The following is a 26,748-nucleotide window of genomic DNA, read 5'->3' as shown; positions in this document are numbered from 1 at the left end:
GCCAGCTATACTTAGCAAACACCTCAGCAGGTCTCTGTTAATTGTTTTCTCTGGCAGAAGTATGTATAATGCCTTCCATTTGGCGTTTAAATCACAGTAGGCCTCATTCTACTGGCCAATGGAGCAATATGAGCCTATTCTATCTTCTGAGTACATATATCTGTCCTATACCTATTGTGCTTCTAGGACTGGGGAAATAATCATGGGATGAGTTTGGGTGTCTGCTGGACTTCTTCCCCCCACTCCCAACTGGACTTCTTATGTAGATTGAAGAAGTACTTAAAAGGTTTCCAATTCATTCCACTTCTGGCAACACTATGATTAATTAACCAAGGATAAAGGTCCATATGAGTCAGAAAGTTGTGCAATTCTCTGCCTAAGGTGCCCATTATGGTAAATATACACATCTAGCCTCCAGTGGTTTAGTGTTGCTACTTAGTCCTTGCTATTTTGGGGTCTATTTAGAAACACTGCATTCAAATGATCCAGTTTAGCATCCATGGTTCCTATTTTGAGTTCTGAATTATGAAGAAAGAAAATGACAGAGATCATTAGGTAGCTGATACCCTTCCAGAGACATTTCTTAGAGTATCAGCGAAGAGCATGTCTTCTAGGTACTCCCATTGTGGAAGATTAAATTTTACATGGCAAATCCATTCTAACATTTTAATTTCCCTAAGCCTCTGATTCCTTCCATTAATACTAGACCATGGGTTATCAGGCATCTCCAGCTTATTCTCAGATGGGCATCTTTTCATTCTTATTTTAGACAGCTAATCAAAATTTAAAAACTGAGCTAGAACATGAAACTTAAAATCCATTATCAATTAGTTGATCCTTATAAATACACACAGCTTAATCTAGTTTGATACTTTCTCCATTTTTGCCATACTTTTAAAATCCATTCCCATACATGTTCTCCATGTTCTCTAAACATTTTCTATATGAATTAGAAAACTCAAAAAGAGTATTATGAGTTTAGGATATTCTCATGGGTCACAAAAAGTTGAGTAGGATTAAAGGTGTAGAGGCAAAAAGCAATAGACATGCTAATGTGGAAGGAGAAAATCTCATGGGGCCCCAAACCTGGGAAAAGAACTACAGCCAACTAAGGAATACCAAGAGTGGGAGAAATAGTCTTCCCCAGAGATCTCCCACCCCCAACTGATTATCCAGTACCAAGTGGTCAGCTCTGAAATCACACACAATCATGTTCATTTCTGCTCTTTTCACAATAGCTAGGAAATGGAAACAACCTAAAAGCCCTACAGCCAATGAAGGGATGATGAAAATGTAGTGTATATGTACTATAGAATACTAATCAGAGATAAAGAAAAATGAAATGAGGAATTTTGCAGATAAATGGATGGAACCAGAGAAGATCATATTGGATGAGACAATCCAGACCCAGAAAGAAAAACATCACATGCACGTGTTCTCTCTTATTGGAGACTAATAGCTCCAATATTCAGATATACATACATAGCTTGTAGTAACTACAGAAAACAGGACAATAAAATGGGAGCATTTTCAGGATATGGGGGTTGGGAATAATAGAAAGGGAAATGGCAGGGTACAGGTTATCTGATCAGAGAACTGGGAAAGGGTGGTTCCTTAGAGAGGGATAAGGAGGTAAATACAGAAGAAAGTGGGAAAAAGGAAAAGGAGAATAACAGGATACAACTGATCTGATAAGGGAAATGGGAAAAGGAGGGATCCTTAGGGAAGGGGGAGGTAGAAATGCTATGGCTACTAAAGGAGCCACCTGTGTTAGGCAAGAAAGAAATCTGGCTCAGCATGACTTAGTTAGCCCAAGTTGGTTCAAACTTCTAGAGTCTGACTCAGATGAATTTATTTTTGACATATTTAAGCACAGCACAATTTTAGCAAAATAAAAAGTTTCCTTATGGCAATTATCACAACAAAGCTTAAGACATGACTACATCAAAACTCCTCTGCAAAGTACATGTCCTTTGCAAAGTACCTGTGACCTCTTCCATAAGAATGGATTCTATTGACTGGGGAACAATGCTCAGAAGTCTGGGATAAATACAATAGTCTGGGGATTCAAGTGAGGCCTGGTTCTACAGATAGCAAAAGATTACTAGATTATTAACTACTTCCAATCCCAGATTTCTAGGTGGAAAACAGGTGTAAATCCCTTTCATTGACAGAGAAAGCCTACAAGTTTAGCATTCCTGGTTTTCTTTGTGTTACCGATGAGCATGTGCATCTCCTGTCCTGTACAGGGAGGAAGATAAAAGGAAGGAGGTTAGGAGAAATAACAGTATGTATTATTGAAAATGCCACAAGAAATCATACTATTAACTCTTTACCAAAGAGATAATAAACTAATGAACAATGCATGTAACCCAGTGTATAAATATGCACATATAGTTTTAATGAACTTTTATCATCTGGGTTGAAGCTAGATGATAAGAGTCCTTCAAGAGCCAAAGACTACCTAACAACCCCCCCACCAGACATGAGAATCCCTTTTATGAGTTGTTGGCAAGGGATGTCCAAGAGTTTTCCCAAGCATACAGTCTATTGTTGTCTTCGGTTATCACCCCCTCCACCCAGTGGTGGAATTTAAGTCCCTATCACAGAAAACATCATACACTTCAGAAACAGGGTCCTGGACCCTTGAGCTCAAAAAGACATAAATGCCCCCTCCCCAAGGACGATTTCTCATGGTACCAGAAGTTACTTTGCAAGCTTCCAAAGGAGGAAAGCAACCAGCAGTCTGTGCAGAGTCTATGATGCCTCTGAACCAAGCATTGACCAACATGGTACAATAATCCTAGGGTGCAGTAATAGCACACAAACCTGCTCAACAAGAGGGAAACCCACACATGGTACTGGAAACTGAGCACACTAATTAGTGCTAGTGTGCGGCGTCCACCCTTGACCAGCAAGAAAGACGCCACACCGAGGAATCTTCTTCAAACACAGTTTAATCGGGAACCTCTTTGCTTTGTACAATGTATAATGGCGGCGGCCCCGGGCCGAGGGAGACGGGGCTTGATATAGTCTACATCTACCAATCACCTAACCCTACGTGGCGCGCCAGGATAGGTTGTCTCCAAGCAGAATTAAGAGGATACATGACCTTTGCCTTATTTGGAGTTGTTTACCACAGAGAGCGCTCGCCGTCGGGCTGGCGGAAGGCGGAAACCGGCGCCATCTTTTGGGTGCGGTTTTCTGCAGCTCCCTACACTAGTGAAGTTGTGGGGTTATTGGAGGAGAATCCACAACCACTGATTTCCTAAATCAGGATAATACCCAACAAAAGTCTATAAACATTTGTCCTGTACCCACAGATTAAGTGCAGCTCTCATGTTTCATCAAGAAGACTTCTCTTTGCAAAAAAGGAGAACACTACAGGAAACTACAACCAACCAAAATGCAGTTCTGCAGCCTTACCCTGATGGATACATCTGCAAAACACTTTGGCACCTAAGCCTCCCAGAACATTGGGGAAGAGGAAGTGGAAGGACTGTAAGAGACAGGGGATGACAGAGTTTGCCATGAGATTGTGTCTGCTAGAAATATCAGAAGCTACAGCCATAAAGTCCCACCAGCATGATTGTCCAAACCTGAGCTCAACAGGGATGACACCAGGGAACATGCCAAGGTGGATGGAGAAAAGCCCACAAGGTCTTAACTCTATAGAAAAAATTAGTGGCAACCTAAGAAAGCTTAGAAGGGAGAGGGAGCCTGTCTCTGGGAAGAGCATCTCAAGTGGTTGTTCTGTGCTAAACTAGGTCAGCCTTGAAAACATACATGCAAACAACATTATACAATTTGAAAAGAGTATATTTAGCAATAAATATGTACATACAAATACATACATTCATTCATTTACAACTGAAGTAAAAAGATGCCAAGGGTTTGAAGCAGAGTAGGGAGGGGCATATGGGAGGGCTTGGAGGGAGGAATGGAAAGGGAGAAACATTGTAATTAAAACAGGATTTCAAAAATAAAAATATAGAAAATTAAGAAAAGAAACCAAAAAGTGGTAATGACATGTGGGGTAAAGGGAATCTCATTTCCTGCTAGTGGAAGTGCCGACTCTTTTTTAAATTCAGTGTAGAAAATTCTCACAAAGCTAAAGAAACATCTACTGGTTGTTCCACTTATATCACTCCTTGATATATGCTCAAAAGACTTGATGTCTTAGTTCACAGATACTTTCTTTCCTAGTTCTTCAGCCATGTCAACTACTGTTCTATTCACAATAACCAGGAAATGGAAATTATTTAATGCCCTTTGGAAGATGAATGGATATTGAATATGTAGTACGTGTACACAGTGGAATACAATTCAAATGTTATGAAAGTGAAATTTACATTCTATATTGAATTAGAAAATATAATAATGCATGAGAAAATCCAGACACAGAAAGACAAATGAGAAGGACAAATGCCATATGATATTTTTTATTTGTGGATCCTAGCTCTGAATCTTAAGATGTGAATATATAACCTGGGGTAACCATAGAAACCACGAAAGTAAAAAGAGTGCATTCCAGGGGAAAGGGAACTCCAGAGAGGAGGACAATTGGACGAAGGTGCTATGAAGGATAAATTGAGGCAAATGGGTGGCAGGGGAGGTTAACTGGGACTGGGAAAAGGGATTGTGATGGTTTGAAAGAAAATGGCCACCAAAGAAAGTGGGATTGTTAGGGGGTGTGGCCTTGATGGAGTAGGTGTGGTCCCATAGAGTAAGTATGGTCTTGTTGGAGGAAGTGTGTCATTGTGGAGGTGGGCTTTGAGGTCACATGTATGCTCAAGCCATGGTCAGTGACTCAGACCACTTCTTGTTGCCTACAAGTCAAGATGCAGGACTCTCACCTACTTCCCCAGCATCATGTTTGCCTGCACACCACTATGTTGTAACATGACAATAATGAACTAACCTCTGAAAATATAAGCCACCCCGATTAAATTATTTCCTTCATAAGAGTTGCTGTGATCATCTTGTGTCTTCATAGCAATAGAAACCTCAAGATTTGGTGGACTTTGCAGAGCCCCCATTGAGGGCCCTACCCTGCCTGGGGAGTGGTGGGTGGATGGGGTGGGGGATAGGTTGGGGGTGGGGGAGGAGGGATGGGGGTGAGGGGAGGGAGAGGGAGAAGGGACTTACATGTGAAACAAGCTTGTTCCCTAACTTGAACTAATAAAAAAAATTAAAAAAAGAAGTCAAATACAAAGTATGAGGGAAGGAGAAGTGATAACTAATACTAAGATTATTTGCAAAGTCATAGAGAAACATTATATATTCATTTAAATGAATATAGTATATACACTCATACACACAGTGTGACTGAATCTATGCCACATTTGTTCATAATACTTCCTTAACTATACCCTGCTGCAAGAGTCATAGACTATCCAATAAAAGCTCTGTGTCAGATGTTGGAAACCTTCCTTCAATTTTTGTTCAATGGAGTTAAAGAAACACAGAAAATAACACAAGCTGTTGCAATTGCCCTTGCTTGCCTCCTCAAAGACCCTATTGCTAAAGACAGCAAACTTTGAACATGAGGCTTAGAGCAATCAAGAAAGAACTGGCCTAGAAGCATCTTCCCTAAAAAAATCTACAGTACAGGAATATGCTATGAAAGCTGCGAAGGGAAAGATGCAATCAGTTGTCTCACTGAGCTGTCTAAGAATCACAATAATCAACATAGAAAGGAATTCCCAAGGGTGGAGTCATAGTGCCTATATGTTGGGGATATAAAGGGAGTTTATATCCCCAGTAAAAGGGAATTTATACCTCATACTGTAACCCAGCCAATTACCTGTGGCTGGTCAATTCCTGGATCCTAGAGAAGAGCTCACTACTGCCATTTTCCCAAATTAACATAATTTCTAACCATATTCTATGTACTTATCCTTATAGCCATAGGTAAATGTAGGTATTACATTTTAAGGAAGTGCTTTTCCCTTGTACTGAACAGTAGACCAGAACAAAAATCTGCAACTGGTCAAATCCAGAGAACTATGGAATCCAATTCATATGACAGGAATCACAACCCCCATTGATCAGTGTATCAGTTTCCATGCTATGCTTTGCTGTTTTCATCATTATTGCTCTGCAGTACAGCTTAAAATCAGGCGTGATGATACTTCCAGAAATTATTTTATTCTTCAATATTTCTCACTCCCTGTCTCTCCCTCTGTCTGTGTGTATATGTGTACTTCCATATGAAGTCCAAGATGATTATTTTATTTCCTCATGTTTTATAATAAAGTTTAATTTAAAAATGTTTTTAAGTTTATGTGAATAATTGCTTTTGGAATTTTGATTAGTATTATTGTCATTTTATTATTTTTGAGGATATTATGAAAAGTATCATTTGGAGAGGGTTCTATTGGACCCCTTAATCCAATGATTCATTAAAAATATGTATCCCACTTCTAGTAGTCTCCCTATAAATAAATGACAAATACACTGAGGAAGAAATTGGAGGAAGTAGTACCTTTCATAATAGTTCAAAATTTAAAATATATTGTGATAACTTTAAGCAAGTGAAAGACATATAATAAGGACTTTATAAGATTGAATAAATAAGTTGAAGAGGCCACAAAAGATGGAAAGATGTCCGAGTTGCATCAGTAGGATTAATGTTGTGAAAAGGGTCATCCTACCAAAAACAATCTATAGATTCACTATAGAATCTATAGTGAATTGTAGAATAGAATCTATAGAATTGTATTGCACTATAGGTTCTATAGTGTAATACAATTCTCCCAGAAATAAAGAAAAAAATCAATTTCATAGGACACAAACAAACAAAACCCAAAGATTGTTAAAACAATCCTATATAAAAGGCATTCTGTGCATCTATAGAGATGATCATGTGATTTTTCTAAGTCCATTTATATGATTTATTATATTTATTGACTCATATATTTTGAACCACCTTCACATCTCTAGAAAAAAAGCCAACTTGATTTTGGTGTATTATCTTCTTGATATAGACCTGAATTCAACTTCCAAGTATTTTGTTGAACTATTTTATATCTATGGTCATGAGATATATTGGCTCATGGTAGTCATTCCTCCTCCTCCTCCTCCTCCTCCTCCTCCTCCTCCTCCTCCTTTTTTCTATCTCCTCCTTCTCCTCCTCCTTCACATGTTCTTCATCCTCTTATCCCTTTACCTGGTTTGGGTACTAAAGCAAATATATTTTGGTTTATGAATTTTCAGTTTGTTACTTTACTGACATTTGGCCTTTTTGTCCAGACATTGCTGTAGTATTAAAATCAAAAAGGAGGAAATTTCTATGTGTGTGTGTGTGTGTGTGTGTGTGTGTGTGTGTGTGTGTGTGTGTGTTGCTATTAGGTAGTATATCTGATTTTATGCTGAAAACTGAAATTCAACTTCAAAGTATTTTTAAAATAAAGTATTTAAACAATATTTAATATCTCTAAGCTGTGTCTGTATACCAAAGTTGAAACCACAGGCAACAACATTCAAAATCATGAGTGGGTCAATAGGTTGCATTTATATATTTGTATACCCACATATGTAAAATAACAATAAAAGGAAACAAGACTATCAACTTAAGATAAGGGGAACTTGGGGAGTTGTAGGGAGGAGGGTAACTGTTAGGGGCTGGAGGGAGGAAAGGAATGAAGGAAATCATATAATTCTATTTCAATCAGAAACATATTTTAAAAGAAAACTAATGACACACACAAAACTGAAACTCATGAATTAATTTAATCAAAATAAAAATATAAAATGATTTAGATCATGTGAAAAGGAAAGATAAACTCTGAAAACTATAATTACTGTCATCTCCCTGCTCCTTGCCTCTTCTCCAGCTTTTTCCTTTAACTGAAAGCAGATCAAAATTTTGTATCAAAATAAAAGATTCAACCGAAGAAAAAGAGATCCTATATTATGGCAAGAATTTTAATTTGTAAAAGCAATTCTCTGCTGATTGGCTCCTTTTAATTAGCTAAGTCTGTTCTTTGGTAATTTATATATGCAGATCATGTGTCCTAATTTTTCTTTCTCTCCCCCACATTCTTTTATCTCATTCTCATCACTTCTATTTCCCATAAGTTCATTCCCAGATTCACATTTTCATTTTTGTGGTACTTTTAGTTTAGACCAGGTCAGATAGTCTGTGCAACTACTGACTTGAGGCTATTGATTGAAGCCTGGTGGGCTCACCAATGGGTAGACATCTGAAGGTAATGACACCTTGTAGTGGCTTGAAAAGAAGAACACCAATAGGCTCACATTTTGAATGCTTTGGCCCCTGGTTGATGAAAATGGAAGTATTTGGGAAGGCTAGGAGATATGACATTGTTGGAGGAGGTGTATCACTGAAGGTGACCTTGGCAGTTTTGAAATCCCAGACCAATCCCAGTCAGCTCACACTCTGTCAGCCGTGTGGTTGGTATCTCAACACAAACTCTCAGCTGTATCTCTAGCATCATGCCTGCCTGCTGCCATGTTCCCACTATGACAGGTTTTGATCTCTAACCCTCAGAAACTGTGAGCTCCCAAATTAAGTGCTTTTCCTAAGTTGCTTTGGTAATGATGTTTTGTTATGTCAGTAGAATGTTGGCTTCAGAGAGTGGCATATTATTGTAACAGGAATGACCATGCTGTTTTAGAGAAAGATGGAAGACTTTGTCTTTGAACTAGGAAAGCATTTCCTGATTTACATGTCTACTTCTTTTTTATTTTATAAATTTTTATTTAAATTAGAAAAAAATCTTATATATCAATCCAAGTTTCCTCTCCCTCCCATCCTCCTATGTCCCCCACTGGCCCCCCCATCCCACCCACCATTTATTCCCCAGGAAGGGTGAGCCTTTCCATGAGGGATCATCAAAGTCTGTCACTTCATTTGGGGCAGAGTCTAGGCCCTTCCCCATGTAACTAGGCTGAGAGAGTATCCCTCCATGGGGAATGGGCTCCTAAAGTCCATTATTGCACTAGGGATAAATACTTGTTCCACTGCCAGAGGCCTCTTAGACTGCCCAGCACCCCCAACTGACACCCATGTTCAGGTGGCCTGGTTCTGTCTTATTATGCTTCCCCATCTGTCAGACTGGGGTCAATGAGCTCACATTTGCTCAGGTCAGCTGTTTTTGTGGGTTTCCCCAAATGGTCTTGATCCCTTTGCTTTTCACTCCTCCTTCTCGAGAACTGGATTCCAGGAGTTTGGCTCAGTGCTTAACTGCAATCTCTGCTTCTGCTTCCATAAGCTACCAGGTGAAGACGTTAGGATGGCATTTAAGGTAGTCATCAATCTCATTATAGGGAAAAGACATTTAAGGTACCTCTTCACTATTGCTTAGACTCTTAGTTGGGGTCATCCTTGTATATTTCTGGACATTTCCCTAGTGCCAGACTTCTCTTTAAACCTATAATGGCTCCCTCTACTAAGGTATCTCTTTTCTTGCTCTCCTCTATTCATCCCCTGACTCAATCTTCCTGATTGATCACTTCCTGATTGATGTCCTTCTCTCTCCTCCTCTTCTCCCCTCCTCTTTCTCTTCCCTCCCTCCCTCCATGCTCCCAATTTGCTCAGGATATCTTGTCCCTTTCCTCTTCTCCATGGGATCCAGTATGTCTCTCTGAGAGCCGTCCTTGTTTCCTGGCTTCTCTGGAGGTGTGGATTGGAAACTGGTAGTCCTTTGTTTTATGTCTAATATCCATATGTGAGTAAGTACATACCATGCTTGTCTTTCTGTGACTGGGTTACCTCACTCAGGATGGTTTCTTCTAGTTCCATCCATCCATTTGCCTTCAAATTTCAAGATTTCATTGTTTTTTTTCCATTGAATAATACTCCATTTTGTAAATGTACCACATTTTCATCATCCATTCTTCAGTTGAGGGGAATCTAGGTTGCTTTCTTGTTCTGGCTATTATAAACAACGCTGCTATGAGCATAGTTGAATAGATGTCCTTGTTGTATGAATGTGCAGCCTTTGTGTACATGTCCAAGAATGGAATTGCTGGATCTTGAGGTAGACTGATTCCCACCTTCCTGAGAAACCGCCATACTGATTTCCGAAGTGGCCTCACAAGTTTGCATCTCTACCAGCAGTGGAGGAGTGTTCCCCTTTCTCCACATCTTCTCCAGCATAAACTGTCATTGGTATTTTTGATTTTAGCCATTCTGTCAGGTGTAAGATGGTATGTCAGAGTTGTTTTGATTTGCATTTCCCTGATGGCTAAGGATGTTGATCAATTTCTTAAGTGTCTATCAGCCATTGGTATAGGAGACCGCTTCCTGAACATAAAACTAGTAGCACAGACACTGAGATAGACAATTAATAAATGGGACCTCCTGAAACCAAGAAGCTTCTGTTAGGCAAAGAACACAGTCAACAAGACAAAAAGGCAGCCCAAAAAGCCGGAAAAGATCTTCATCAACCCTACATCTAACAGAGGGATGATTTCGAAAATATGCAAGGAACTAAAGATTCTAGTCATCAAGACACCAAATAATCCAATTTAAAAAATGAGGTACAGTATAGGGAGAGACCCCAATGCCTGTATGGATGACCACGCCCAACTGGTACATAAAGGGTAGGATGAAGGGCAAGGAGGAACAGGCCTAACTCTCTCCGGGTTCAGCCAGCTTTTGGAAGCATCTGGGACCCGACTTCTTGGAGTGCCAAATCTGATTCCTGGTGTGAGTATAACTTCCCAATAAATTACCAGTTAATCTTGGGTTTGAATATTATTCCTTATCAGCAGAGAATTCTCAATAAGGGAATCTAAAATGTCTGAAGCTTCCTTTTAATTAATTGTTATCTATTCCTACATACATAAGTGCAACCTGCTTAGTCTATATAACGTTATTTGTATGCATGATTTCAGGGCTGAATATCTAACATTAGGTAACCAATTGGTGTGCTCTTCCTTAGGGAAGGCTGTTTTTCCCAATCACATTCTTTAGTTGTATAGGGTTGAGGCTTTGTGGGCTTTCCCATGTTGCATTAGTATGTCTATTATTATTGTCTTGTTCAGATGATGTTTAGGAAATCATTTGGTGAGAAATTTATGTGTGTAGCTTCTGAAATTTTTAGGAGACACAATCTCACAACAAACTTCCTGTTACTCTGGCTTTTAGAAACTTTCTGCCCTCCCTTGTGAAATTATCCTAGAGCTTTAGCTGTGAGAGTTATACTCTAGATGTTTTCATTGGGCTAGGCTCCAAAACTCTGAATTTTGGTTGTGGTTTTCTGTAATGGTCCCCATCTGTTACGAAAAGTGTATTTGTCACTACCAGAGAAGCTAGGAAACAAGGAGGACCCTAAGAGAGACATTCATGGTCCCCGAAGAAGAAGAAAGAGACAAGATATCCTGAGCAAATTAGGAGCACAGGGGTGGGGGGAAGGAGTTAGGAGAAAGAGAGGGAAGAAAAGGTGTGGGGAGGAGGACATTAGGAAGCAGGAAGATTGAGTCAGGAGAGGAGTAAAGGAGAGCAAGAAAAGAGACACCTTAATAGAGGGAGCCATTATAGGTTTAAAGAAAATGTGGCACTAGAGAAATGTCCAGAGATCTACAAGGATGACCCCAACTAAGAATGTAAGTAATAGTGGTGAGGCTACCTTAAATGCCCTTCTCTTATAATGATATTGATGACTACCTTAAATACCATTCTAAAACTTTCATCCAGTAGCTGATGGAAGCAGAGGCAGAGATCCACAGCTAAGCACTGAGCTGAACTCCTGCAATCCAGTTGCAGAGAGGGAGGAGTGAGAAGCCAAGGGGTAAGACCATGCTGGAGAAACCCACAAAAAATAGCTGAACTGCAAAAGGAGGAGCTCATGGTCCACAGACTGACAGCTGTGAAACCAGCATAGGACTGAACCAGTCCCCCTGAATGTGGGTGTCAGTTAGGAGGTCTGGAAAGTCTATGGGCCTCTGATAGTAGATAAATATTTCTCCCTAGTGCAATAATGGACTTTGGGAGCCCATTCCACATAGAGAGGTACTCTCTCAGCCTAGACACACAGGGGAAGGCCTAGGCCCTGCCCCAAATGATGTGACAGACTCTGATGATCCCCATGGAAGGCCTCACCCTCCCTGGGGAGCAGAAAGGGGCTGGGATGGGGGTTCAGTGGGGGGCAAGGAAGGGTAGGAGGGAGATGGAACTGGGATTGGTATGTAAAATATGATTGTTTCTAATTTAAATAAACAAAAAAGAAAGTGAATTTTTCTTTTATTTTTGACATTATGATATAATTACATTTCTTCCTCCTGCTTCTTTCCTTTAAACTCTCCCAAATACCCCACAGGATTCTCCTTCAAATTTAGTGCCTCTTTTTTTCACTAAATGTTATTGAATACGTACATACATACACACATTTTCTTAAATATACCATTTTCATCCATAATTTTACTGGCATGTGTGCTTTCAGAACTGAACATTTGTCATTGGACAATTGGTGTTTCTCCTTTGGGAAACATCACCTCTTCCACACCCAGATTTTCTCAGTTACCTGAAATACTTTGTGTAAGGTTGAGAGTCTACTGTGGCATAGTCATTGTCGTCCTTGTTGAAGTCACATTTGGGTAATCATGGTTGTGAGACTTTTTGGTTGTAGCTTCCAATACTACTAGGGCACAAAATCTCACTGCAAACTTTCTGATCCTTGAATTCTCACAAACTTTCCAAGCCCTCTTTGAAATGTTCTCTGGGCCATACATGTAGGGGTGCTTTATAAATGTATCAATCAGGATGGGCTCCTGTGGCAAAGAAAAGTTTCCTTGATGAGGAATGAAGACTGCACTTATCTGTGAGCACAAGGACAGATGTTTATACATTGTTGTTAGGGAATTTGATGGACTAGTAAATGTGTGGTGGATTATCCCCCAATAACCATGACTTCATTAGCACTGATTAGTTAGCTAGATTTCCAGTACCAGACAAGATTTCCCCCTTTTCGAGTGAGTCTTAAGTCCAATTAGAGGTTTATTTGTTACCACCAAGGTATGTGTGACACTACTGCATACTGGTCATTGCTGTGGTCCATAGGCATCATAGCAGGGTAGGACTTGTGTTTGCATCTCTCCTTTGGAAGCTTGCATAGTGCCATGAAAGGTTCTCAGGGAGGAGAGCACTCAGGTTAGTTCCAGCTCAAAGGTCTCTAATATCTCAGTGACAGAATGTTTGTTTTAGAGCTCAGTGTTTACCTTGTAACTCTTGATTGACATTTATTTGGACATTTACATGTAATAAATCCCTAGTTTCATCCTTTGTCCACAACCTGCTGGCATTTTGTCAATTCCCACAGAAATTCCCTACAGCTTAGTTAGCCTTCAAATTCCCAAGGCCCATTCTCCATTGCATCACAAATTAATTGCATATGTTGAACTGTAAAAGTCTCCATCCTTATAAGAAAATTTTAAGAATAAAGTTGGAATAATCAGGTATTGCCTATTTCATTAGAAGATGATGTTTGCTGTGTGAGAGTATTGGTGGATGGTTAGAGAGGTAAATGTTGTTACTATTGTTCATATTTATAAAGAATAAAAGTAAGGAATAGAAAAATACAGTTATTCAGGCTTAATATATGCTGTCTTGAATGCAATGAAGAATAGCAAAAATAGAATGATAAATGAATGTCAAATTGAAGCGCTTTCTCAATAATTCTCTAAGTTTCATCCTCTGAAACTTAGAATTGTTTTATTAGAATTGCATGGTGTCCAATAAAATAAAATTGCTTTGATGTTTATTTTTAGCCATAAATTTATACTTACCAACTGGAACAAGTGAGATAATATAACTATTAATCAATACAGAAATGTTATGTTGAGAATTGAAAAGAAAATATTTCCTTGAATCCTGGTTTGGAAAAAGACAAACTCTGACATGTTTTCCCAAACTGCTGGGAAAAGAGGTTCTCCTGTTACAATTCATACCAATGAACACTGATCTCGGGCTGCTGTTAAATCCACGTAAGTTTTGATTTTGTAATCTGAGATATACACAGTTATTAAACTCAACAGTTTCAGTCTAAAATTAAGGAAAAGAAAATCTGTATCACAACTATTGATGTCTTAGTACTTAGAATACCTTGTGCATTTGTACATTCGTATGAAGGATATGGATCATATCCATCCACTAGTATGTCTCCCTGACTCCCCCTTAGTGCCTTCCATGTCTGCCTTTGAACTACACGTCTTTATTTTAGTGTTAATAATAATATCAGTGCTTCCAATGAGCACATGAGTATGTGACCATCTACTACACATATTTGAGCTTTGTTTTGCTTAGAATGCAGTGTGTATGCATTGATACATATGTATACTAGTGAACAGAAACTCACAGTGTGTTTGTCTGATCAAATATGCTTTTTTATAATTCTTAGTTTAACAATATATGGAAATTTGTCTTATTATTAAATCTATCAATATAAGGTTAGAGGAGAGACCAATGAAAGACAGAGAAGATACTTGATATTTTAAAAAGGTATAATAATAAATATTTGAACAAATTTTTAATTTTAGAGATTTGTTTTTATTTACTTCTTCTTTTCTCCTTCACTCCATTTCTCTTTTACATTGAAGGTAATGAAGCCTCTTTTCTTTAACTTTATTTTCAATATATTATTTATTTATTGCATTTGGAAGTAACACTGTATAAAACATCATTCACTATCATACTGAATAATTTTTATGTAATATATGAGTCTTTGTTTATTCATATTGAGCCCTCAACCTATTTCTGGTAAACACATAGCTTAAAGGTTTCTTTATGCATTTTATAGTCAACAACAGAATGATGCTATAAGAAGTATAAAACCGAAAAGACAGGATATCAAAGACTTAGATAAAAATATACATGTCATGCAATTGCTGCAGTAATGATAACCGTAAATTTCCACAATCATCCTTATATGGACCACATTCCTCACAGTGAGACTGTATGCAAAAAAGCATCAGTCTTTGCTTTTTTAACTGGCCAAAGGCACCTGTATTCACACATAATTAATGGCTACAATTTCTGTAAGGAAAAATGCCCTCAGGAAATGAGGATTATGTCTGTCTGTCTCTCTCTCTCTCTCTCTCTCTCTCTCTCTCTCTGTGTGTGTGTGTGTGTGTTTGTTTAATTAGGCCAGCATACTTAAGGCATAATTAATATCTGGAAAACATAATAGTTTTGATAAATAAATATCCATATGAAGCAATTATATTATAGTTAAGACATTGAATATGTGTATTACTTCTCTTTATTATCAAGTGTCATCCATCCCTTTGTAAAATATACACATGAAGACTTTAACATGTGGAAGTAGGTTGTTTTCTTTGTCAAAATAAAAAACAAAACAAAACAAACAAACAACAAAAATAAACAATCTCGGGGCAATGAAAAATAAACCCAGAACAATGGCATCTTTTTCTTCAAACAAGAGCCAAATAGGAGTTCAGGACTAACACTGGCAGGAAGGTGTGGCTTATAGAGTAGAATTTTGGGAGTTATGAAATGTAGGCTCTAAAGGAGAGAGGAGACAGTTTAGATATGGAGAGTGAGGGGATAATTTACTTGTTTCTAACTATGCTTCTAGAAGGAGAATAGCTATGATCTAGGTGGAAGAAATAGAAATAAACATTTGATTATATTCTGTAGGGACTGGTGATGGAAACAGAAAACGGGACAGTTGTTACAGAATTCATTCTCATAGGACTGACCCAGTCACATGCAATTCAGCTCTTGGTCTTTGTTCTGAGCTTAATTTTCTACATCATCATCTTGCCTGGAAATGTCTTCATCATCATCACCATCATGTCAGACCATGGACTCAGTGCTCCACTTTATTTCTTCCTGGGAAATTTGGCTTTCCTGGATGCCTCCTATTCCTTCATTGTGACTCCCAGAATGTTGGTAGATATCTTTTCTGAGAAGAAGGTAATCTCCTATAAGGACTGCATCACTCAGCTATTTTTCTTGCATTTTTTTGGAGGAGGGGAATTTTTACTTCTGGTTGTGATGGCCTTTGACCGCTACATTGCCATCTGCAGACCTTTACACTATTCCACTGTCATGAGCCCCAGAGCCTGCTCTGTGATGTTGTTGGCTCCGTGGCTTGGAGGCTTTGTTCACTCCATTATTCAGGTTGTTCTCATCCTCCGTTTGCCTTTCTGTGGTCCAAACCATGTAGATAACTTCTTCTGTGATGTCCCGCAGGTCATCAAGCTAGCCTGCACAGACACCTTTGCTGTTGAGCTCCTAATGATCTTCAATAGTGGCCTGCTTACCCTTGTGTGCTTCCTTGGGCTTCTGACTTCCTATGCAGTTATTTTATGCCATGTCCACAGGTCAGCTTCTGAAGGAAAGAACAAAGCTATATCCACGTGTACCACTCATGTCATAATCATATTTCTTATGTTTGGACCTGCAATTTTCATCTATACACGTCCGTTCACAGCCTTGTCAGTTGACAAAGTGGTTTCTTTCTTTCACACAGTAATATTTCCCTTATTGAATCCTGTGATTTACACTCTTAGAAACCAGGAAGTAAAAACTTCCATGAAAAGGTTATTTATCCAGAAAATAGTTTGTTAATTGGTTTTTTAAGTGAGAAATCAAGTGGGGATCAGGTGGTATGCATTTATTAAGTTACAAAATAAATGACATTCTTCTTGATTAGATTTCATTTGTCAGGTATTATTATAGGAAATTAATTGACATACATAGTGAGAAAATAAAATTCATATGTTTTAAAGGATCCAACAGAAATAAGAGATTGTTTAAATACAAGGGATGAGTGTGACAGATTAGGGATTAAATTTTAATTGATGTAAGAGCAAAAATACTAAAGGATTTTATGCTAAGACCAATAGTTTCAGCATCTCCATAAACATAGTAATAACATCTTAGTATTTTATGCAAAAGAACAATTAACCCACAGGTCTGTTCATGTGTAATGTGTCATCGCTATAAAATTCTATGAATAGGTAAATTCATTTTGCTATATAGAGTAGTAGCTTGTAAAATTTCAAAAGCCAAATACATTTCTGATACCTTGCTGTTAGTATTCTCAACATCACCTGGTATTGACTACAAGCAATTGTTTGACATTTTTTCTTTTCCTGGAGTTGAGATGCAGCTTCTTTTGATCCTTTTGGGTTTCATTCTCTATTTCACTGCTCACACTATAGTCTAATGCCTTTGTCTTCACCTAGACCATTTTCAGCATCTCATCATATCACAAGATGGATCTTCCAGAGGTCAACATTTCATTCTCCCACAAATATAGCAATGTCTCTCCTTACTTCCTTATAAAAATGAGACTTGCTAATGCAGAACGTAAGTGACCCTAAGTACGTTACCCACTTTTCAGTTTCATCATATTCTGTGCTCTCCACACAAAGGTAGTTTCTCCAGTTAACAGGCTACTGTGGTGCTCCAAAAAAGAACTGCGCTTGCTTCCTGGCATTCCTTTGGTCCTGCTTCTGATTCAAAGACTTTGTCCACATCATCATCTTAGCTTTCCTTTCCCATTTTCTTTGACTTTTCTCAAAGTATAATGATAATTGTAACAGACCTCCATTGTTCTCACTTTTTAAAAGCACTTTTAAATGGATATAGCCATTTCAAACACCTATTTCTCAAGCTCTTGTGAAATATAAGAAAAGGAAATTCTCATAATGGGATAGTTTCAACAGATACACAGACACTTGATGATCCTACTGAAAATAAACAGGAAGTCATTGGAGTTTAACTTCCTTAACTTACAGTCTAAAATTACATCATATCTCTATGTAGTCAGTTGTCTATGATGTTCTAGTGAGGTTGATGGCCACTGACTGTTTGTTTAGTCATTAATATTGATTTAAAGCATTTTGAAGAATTATTTCACTTATACGAATGTTTTGCTTACATACATATTTTTGTGTCACAGCTGTGCCTGTTGTCTACAGACTTCAGAAGAGGATGTCAGATCAAAAGGAACTGCAGTAATGAATTAGAACCTATGTGGTACTCAGCATTCTATTTCAGCTCCTCTGAAAGATCAGCAGATACTCTTAACCACAGAGATATCATTCTAGTCAACATTTTACATCCCATCCACATCTGTTCCTTTTGTGCTGTCTTAGACACAGGCATTACATTAGTGCTTGCTGGACAAGGGAGGAGAACTCTTGATTTAACTTCTCAAGTGTTTAGTCTTTGTCCCACTTCCTTGTCAGGAAGCATCTCTCTCTTTTTACAGGTTTCCTTCATGTCACCTCCTGCCTTAATCAAACACACAAACAACTAAGGTTGTTTGGTGACATTATATCATTTTAAATGTTTATTTTCATTAAAAATGTGTTACACTATGGACTCTCTGGAAATCAGCCATCCATGCATGCCAGGTAATTAGGTAGGTGATCTTTACTATCCCCCCTGTTCTCTAATGCTAGTGCCCCAGAATTGCCTTCATCTTTGTAGCAGGCCCTTTCTGTGACATCATCTTTCTCTCTATCCCATTTCCAGGGGATCAAGAAGATCTCTTATAGCCTTTCTCCCCCATACCATCCCTTTGTCTCAGTCACCAACACCTGCATTCCTTGCAAAACTGCTGGCCATTCTAACCAGGGAATCAAGTAGGAAAATTTTACTCTCCCTCCCACCTTAATTACCAATTCCAATCCCCCAGTTTTATCCCCAGTTTAGCAGCAGACCACCTGCTGTGGCTTCTTCTTATTTTTCCCCCCATGGCCTCCATTCTCCAACGTCTACACAGATCCTGGTGACACACCAAAGTTTCCTCCCTCATGTGGACATTTCCAGAATTACTCACCTAATATCCATCTCTATTTATGTCAACTCCTAATACCTAGGAACTAGTTCTCCTCGGTACCTCCAGTGGTCATACCTAGCTGGATCTCAGAGCATTTTTATCAGGCAGCCCTCAGTCACCACATACACCTAAATTCCAGCAAGGACAACAGAAACCAAAGAATGTAACAATCCAACAGAGACAAGATTTGGTACCAACACCTAGAATTGCAATCACCCCAAATCCAGATACCTAGATGCCCGTGTAAAAACATAAAAATAATAATCAGGACAATTTGTCCCCATTAAAGCCTAGCAACTATACTATAGAACATCCCAAGAAATTCAATATAGATGAGCCCCAAACCAAGGGCTTCAAAATACCTATTATGAGTTTGGTCTATGACCTTAAAGATTATATGAATAAAGCCATTAATGAAATCTACCCAAACATGAACAAACATTGGAATGCAACGAAGACCACAGTTCAGGACACAAAAGTGTAAACAGAAACACTAATGAAAACCAACTATTGGAAAACAGGAAGTGAAAAATTTAGGAACTCTAAGAGGAACCTCAGAGACAAACTTCACCTAGAGAATACAAGAGATGGAAGAATCTTAGACATTGAAGACACGATAGAATAAATTACTCTACTTAAGAAAAATGTTAAATCTAAGAAAGAAAAATTAACCTGAAAACATCCAGGAAATTTGTAATACACAGAAAAGACCAAACTATAAAATAGTATTAAAGGAAAAGGAAGACAGTCATAGGCATAGAAAATATTTTCAACAGAATCATAAAAGAAAAATTTCTTTGGCCTAAAGAAGGAGGTACAAGTAGCATAAAAAACACCAAATATACTGTAGAGAAAAGAATTTCCCCATGGCACATACAAAATACCAAATGTATAGACCAAGAAAGAATATTAGAAACTACAAGGGAAAATATCAAATAAAATATAAAATAGCTACTAGGATAACACTTGAATTTTCACTGGAAACTCTAGAAGTGAGCAGGGCCTGGATGGATGTTTTATGAGACCTGACAGATGCCTGCCCAAACTACTACACTCCATAAAATTTTCTTTCTTTTCCTTTTTCTTTTCTGACTTAGCTAACCGTTGCTGAGGAAGACAGTTAAACATAGTTATCACTGAACAACCTTGCTATAAGTTGTATCTTTTTTTTCCCTCCATTTTTGATTTAAATTAGAAACAAGATTGTTTTACATGTCAATCCCAGGTCCCTCTCCCTCCCCTCCTCCCCTGCCCCCCACTAACATCCTACCTATCCAATACCATTTCTGCTCCCCAGAGAGAGTGAGGTCTTCCATGGGGGAGTCTTCAGAGTCTGTCATATCCTTTGGGGTAGGGCCTAGGCCCTCCCCCATGTGTCTAGGCTGAGGGAGTATCCCTCTATGTGAAATGGGCTCCAAAAGTACATTCCTATGCTAGGGATAAGTACCGATCTACTACAAGAGGCCCCATAGATTTCTGAGTCCTCCTCACTGACACCCACATTCATGGGGTCTGGATCAGTTCCATGCTGGTTTCCCAGTGATCAGTCTGGGGGCCAAGAGCTCCCCCTTGTTCAGGTCAGCTGTTTCCGTGAGTATCACTAGTGTGATCTTGACCCCTTTGCTCATCACTCCTTCTTCTCTGCAACTGGATTCCAGTTCAGATCAGTGTTTAGATGTTGGTATGTGCTTCTATTTCCATTGGCTGCTGGATGAAGGCTCTAGGATGGCATATAAGTTAGTCATCAATCTCATTATCAGGGGAGGGAATTTAAGGTAGCCTCTCCACTGTTGCTTAAATGGTTAGTTGTTGTTATCCTTGTAGATCTCTGGACATTTCCCTAGTGCCTGATTTCTCTTTAAATTATTCTGGCTCCCTCTCTGATGGTATCTCTTATTTTGCTCTCCTCTATTCTTCCCCCTACATAACCTTCTTGCTCCTTTATGTCCTCCTCACTCCTCCTCTTCTCCCCTTCTTATTCTCCTGGCTCCACCTCCCTCCCCTCCCCCCATGCTGCCAATTAGCTCAGGAGATCTTGCCCCTTTCCCCTTCTCTGGCAGGGGGGCATGTAATGCCTCTCTTAGAGTCCTTCTTGTTGCCTAACTTCTCTAGTGGTGTGGATTGTAGGCTGGTAATCTTTTGCTCTATGTGTAAAATCCATATATAAGTGAGTACACACCATGTTTGTCTTTTTGTGACTGGGTTACCTCAATCAGAATGGTTCCTTCTGGTTCCATCCATTTGCCTGCAAATTTCAAGATTCCATTGATTTTTTCTGCTGAGTAGTACTCCATTGTGTAAATGTACCACATTTTCTCTATCCATTTTTCAGTTGAGGGGAATCTAGGTTGCTTCCAGTTTCTGGCTATTATAAATAATGCTGCTATGATGATAGTTGAACAGATGTCTTTGTTGTATGAATATGCTTCTTTTGGGTATATGCCTAAGAGTGGGATTGCTGCATCTTGTGGTAGACTCATTCCCATTTTCTTGAGGAATCACCATACTGATTTCCAAAGTAGCTGTACAAGTTTGCACTCCCACCAGCAGTGGAGGAGTGTTCCCCTTTCTCCACATCCTCTACAGGAATCAGAGACCCATGTATTCACACACTCAGGATTCCCATAAAAATACAAAACTGAAGGTTATATTATAAACACAGAGGGACCTGGGGCAGACCAGTGTAGGCCCTGTGCTTGCTGCTTTTGTCTCTGTGAGTTCATATGATCCTTGCTCAGTTGATTCAGAAGGCTTTGTTCTCCCGGTGTACTCCATCGCCCTGCCTCTTACCCTCTTTCCACCTCCTCTTTTGTGGGGTTCCTTGACCTCTGATGGGAGGGATGCAATGTTCCAAGAACTCTTTCGGTAATGTCTGGCTGTGGGTTTTGTATCTGTAACAACTGCCTGATGTAGGAGGAAGTTTTTCTGATAATGACTGAATAAGGTAATGAATATCATTAGGAATAATTTTATTGTTATTTATTGATACTCTCTCTTTTTACCAGTAGTTTTCGGTTTTACCCTTGGTCTTGGACTATCAAGTCTCTGTTTTTTTTTTTGTCACCCAAACAGTTTCAAGTATGGGTTCTATTTTAAGGAGTGGTCCTTATGTCAAATCAAAATTTGGTTCGTTATTCTCACAAGTTCTGAGCCACCATTCCCCTTGCATATCTTGGAGACAGAACAGATTATAGGTCAAAGATCACTAAATAAGTATGATAATTAGCTAAAGCTGTCTGCCCTCTAAAATTTCCCCTTTTAGGAAACATTCATTATATTCTTATAGCTGTAGCACAAATTTTAATTGGTCTTAATAATAAAACTCTGAGTCAGTTATCAGGGGTGAAAGCAGAAGGATCAGGGAAGCAGAGCAGCCAATCACTAGAGTTCTTTCCTTTACCGGTGCTCAGACTAAAGGTTTGATTCTGTATCTATGAAATTCTCAGACTGAATGTTGTCCCTATGAAACTTCATACTGCATACTCAGACTGAATCCTCTGACTGCATCTGTGCTCCTGTCTCCTCCCGCCTTATATTCCCCTCTCTATCCAGTCATATTACTTGTCTCTGCCTCCCTAGTAGTGGGATTAAAGGTTATGTGATCCCAAGTGCTAGAATCACCTTTGTGTGAGCTCCATTTCTCTTTTAGACAGATTCAGTCTCATGTATCCCAGGTTGGCCTTGAACTCACAGAGATCCATCTGCCTCTGCCTCCTGATTGCTGGGATTAAAGGTGTGGGCCACCACTGCTTTGCCTCTATTAGCTCTAGACTCTGATCTTCAAGCAAGCTTTATTTGTTATATTACAAACAAAATATCACTACATTATAACTATTTGGAAAAAGGGGGACACTGCTGGTGGGAGTGCAAACTTGTACAGCCACTTTGGAAATCAGTATGGCAATTCCTCAGGAAAATGGGAATCAGTCTACCACAAGATCCAGCAATTCCACTCTTAGGCATATACACAAAAGATGCACATTCATATAACAAGGACATCTGTTCAACTATGTTCATAGCAGCATTATTTGTAAAGCCAGAACCTGGAAGCAACCTAGATGCCCCTCAACCGAAGAATGGATAGAGAAAATGTGGTACATTTACACAATGGAGTAGTACTCAGAGAAAAAAAAATCAATGGAATCTTGAAATTTGCAGGCAAATGGATGGAACTAGAAGAAACCATCCTGAGTGAGGCATCTAATAAAAATAATTAAAAACTATATGCCATCTCTACTAAAGGAAAGCATGAAGTATTGTAATTTTCAATATGTTAACTAGATATTCAAAATTGTTTACAAGTTCTTCCTGGAAGGAAAAAGAGAACTGGAAAATCCCACTAACTTAAAGAATAAAAAGGTTATTACACGAGTCCATTCTGACTAGAGTTTAAAGACTGCTATGTGCTCCTCACTCCTGCTGTAGTATAAACCTCAGGGTGATGGACATTTTTCACATAATATGTGCCAACTTCATCTGAAAACACATCCAAGTGGAGTTAAAATGTTGGCTGATCCATATCTTCAACTATATGAACATTGAAACCCCACATAAAAGAAAATTCCCCTCATTCTTTTTTGTTTCTTAAACCCTCTTATAATAATACTTAAAATGTGTTCATGATATTTATATTCCACTAAGTGTATTCCAAAGTGGCAAAATAAAACTAATCCTTGTTTAATAAATTACAAATGAGTTTATTATTTTCTTTCATTAATCATTATTTTATTTGCCCTACCTTTCTTGAAAATAATTTGTTTTCAATATCTTTGTAATTTCTCTGTTATTTTCAGTTCAGTTTGGATAAAATTAATCAAAGTTTTAATTTGAAAAAATGTTTCTTCAATATTATGAAAATTCTTTTTTAACACATCTGTAATTTATTTTTTAACAATAATAACAATATCCATTTATTGCATCTGCATTTTAAATATAAGTTATTCTATTGAAGGCAAATTGATAATAGAAATAGAAATATTAGAATATAATTAATTAGGTGTTCTACAAAGCTATATATCAGATTCAAGTGTTTGTATAAACTTAGTGACCCTAATTCCATTTACTCTAGCTATAGATACACAAGGATTTAGTTTAGTACTTTTTATCCAAACTGTACAAAAGTTAAGTTCATTTAAAACAAATTAAGGACACTGGCATTGTATTTGATCATATTTATCTAGTCACTATAGCTTCTTACTTATCTCAAAATTCTAAGCTCTACTATGCCTCTTATGATATTGAGATATTCTTGTATGGTATCCAAGTATTTTCTTATAGACCTTATGCAGAAAAATAGACTTTACATTGCATGTAGTTAGTATAAATTAACCTTGGGCTAGTTCTAATTATTTAGAATATACCTTTGTAAGCACCTATATTATTTATTTTTAAATAAATGTTAGAAAAAAAACAACTGAGCTTTATTGAAGATTTGAGGGAAGGGGGACATGCACATTGTAACATAGGGTAATTTTTTAAATATAAAAATAAATTTCTAATACATTAAAATTCATCATGTGTTTTATTTTATACCTAGTTTGATTCTTTGTCTATACCTGTTGGCATTTGACAATTCCCACTGGAGCTCCCGGCAGCTTTGTTAGCCTTCAAATCCCCAAGGCTCATCCTCTGTTGCATCACAAATTAGCAGTGTATCATAAACTTTAAAAGGTCCTCCACAAAAGAGAAATTTAAGAATAAATTTGAAACAATCAGGTATTGTCTATTTCATTTGAATAAGGGGCTGTTTTCCGAGTGAGAGTATTGGTGGACTGTTAGGTAAATGCTCCTATTATTTTTCAAATTTACAAAAAATAAAAAGGAATGCAAACAGATTTAGTGATATAACTCTTCAGTTGTTATATTTATTGTCTTGAATTCAAAGACACATGGCACAAATAAACTGGTATGTGAATCCTGCATTAAGGTGCATTTTAATAATACAGCTCTATCTCTTTCTGATATTTACAATTATCATATTAGCAATGAATAGTGGTCAATGAAATATGAATCATTTTGATGTTTATTTTTAGTCATAAATTTATATGTAACAACTGAGACATGTGAGAGTACAGAACCAATAACCAATACAGAAAAGCAGTGGTGAAATTGAAAATGAAGTATTTCCTAGGATCCAGGTTTTGTACCAGACTAGTTCTCCTTTGACAAGTAATGCTCCTGAGCACTGACCTGGGGCTTGGAGGTCAAGCTGAAGACAAACCTACATAACTCGTGATTCTGGAATCTTAGATTTACATGGTTACCAACTCAAATATTTCACTCTGGAAATAAGGACAGACAATCTTTACCACATGTTACTTCTCAGAACTTAGAATACATTGTGCATTTGTACATTTCTACAAAGTATATTGATAATATCCATCCACTACTATGTCTCTCTGGCTCCCTTCAGGGCCTCCTTCCTTGTCTTCCTCCAAAGCACATGGCCGCCAGTGTGCACATGGTTGTGTGCTCATTCCTGTACACATTTTGAACTTTGATTTTGCTTAGGATACATCCATATGTGTCATTTTTGAGTGAATATACATATGTGAAAATTTATGTGTGTGTGCATGTGATTTAATGTCTATTACTGTCAGTTTAACAGTGTAGGGGAAACTCTGTCATTAAATATATTGAGATGAGGTGAGAAGAGAGATAGATGATGAATGATAAGGAAAAAAATCTCTTGATATTTAAAAATATTTGAACTGATTTTTTAAGTTTGTGAGATCCATTCCTTTGTTTCTTTTCTCTTTCATGCTGTCTCTCTTGTCAATGCTAGGTACTGAAGCCTTCTTTCCTCCATCTATATACTTCATTATTAATAGTATTATTGTAAAAGCCAACATATTATGTAACTAAAACTTTGTAAAACATTTTTCTTTCTTAGACTGAAGTATTCTTATTTTGGGTCTCTGGTTATTTACTGTTCAAATTTCATGTCACTCACACCTACTTGTGGCACACAACAATGGCATAATGTTTTTCTTTATATATAAAGAAATGCCATGATGCTGTATAAACTACACAACTAAAAGACAAGACTTCAAGGAATCAGATAAAAATATACATGTTATGAATTTGCTGAAGTTAAAAAAAATTTCATTTTAGAATTCCAACAACAGTTCTTCCTCCCACACCTCCTCCTGAAACGCCCATGGCCTCCCCTCTAGCCCACACCCCAGTCCACTCCTCCTCATGGGTAAGAGCTCCCATGAAGAGCCAACATAGTCTAGCACAATAGGTTAGGGTGGGGCCAGGCCACTCTCTCATGCATTAAGGCTGAGCATGGCATCCCACCATAGGGAGTAGGCTCCAACAAGCTAGTTTTTATAACAATTATTTATCATGTTAATTCTGATTCAAATCACAGGCTTCATAGCAAGATAGTTAATTACACAGGAAATTATTCATGTACCATTCTTCAACTGAGCAAAAGTTCTGTATTACACCTGGTTAACGACTACATTTTCTGTAAAGGAAAATAGGGTGTTCTTTAAATGGCAAATATCAACTAGTATACAGTTCAATAGTATTGATAAATATATACATATGAAACAGTAATGATGCAATTAATATATGACTCACTCCTCTTTGCTATCAATCTTCATCCAGTCTCTTGTAAAATGTATTTATGAAGATTTGAATACTCTTATCAAATTGTTTTTATTCTCTCAGGGAAACAAATAATCTATTTGAGAGCAATGAGAAATAAACCCAGAGCAATGGTATTTTTATTTCATGATAGTCAAACTGAGACTGCAATAAAGGTGGCATGGGTATGTGGCTTCAAGAACAAGATGTTTTATGAGTTATAAAAGCAAAAGGACAGAGGAGATGGTCTAGGTGTTGAGTGAGATGAGATAATATACTGTATCTAATCATGCTTCTAGAAGAATAACTATGACTTAGTCAGAAGAAAGAAAATTGCTTTATTTGTTATGTTCTGTAGGGACTGATG

General features: G+C 37.9%; 1 protein-coding gene across 1 annotated transcript; it reads left to right on the top strand.

The window, feature by feature from the left end:
• The first annotated feature begins 15,634 nt into the window (after positions 1 to 15,634).
• LOC100768298 (olfactory receptor 4N4-like) lies at positions 15,635 to 16,561 on the top strand. The gene has a single exon (XM_027386480.1). The coding sequence runs from the start codon at positions 15,635 to 15,637 to the stop codon at positions 16,559 to 16,561; it is 927 nt and encodes a 308-aa protein (XP_027242281.1).
• The last annotated feature ends 10,187 nt before the right edge of the window (positions 16,562 to 26,748 follow it).

Source organism: Cricetulus griseus (genome assembly GCF_003668045.3).
Source record: "Cricetulus griseus strain 17A/GY chromosome 1 unlocalized genomic scaffold, alternate assembly CriGri-PICRH-1.0 chr1_1, whole genome shotgun sequence".
Lineage (NCBI taxonomy): Eukaryota > Metazoa > Chordata > Mammalia > Rodentia > Cricetidae > Cricetulus > Cricetulus griseus.
This window is presented reverse-complemented; position numbering and strand designations above follow the sequence as displayed.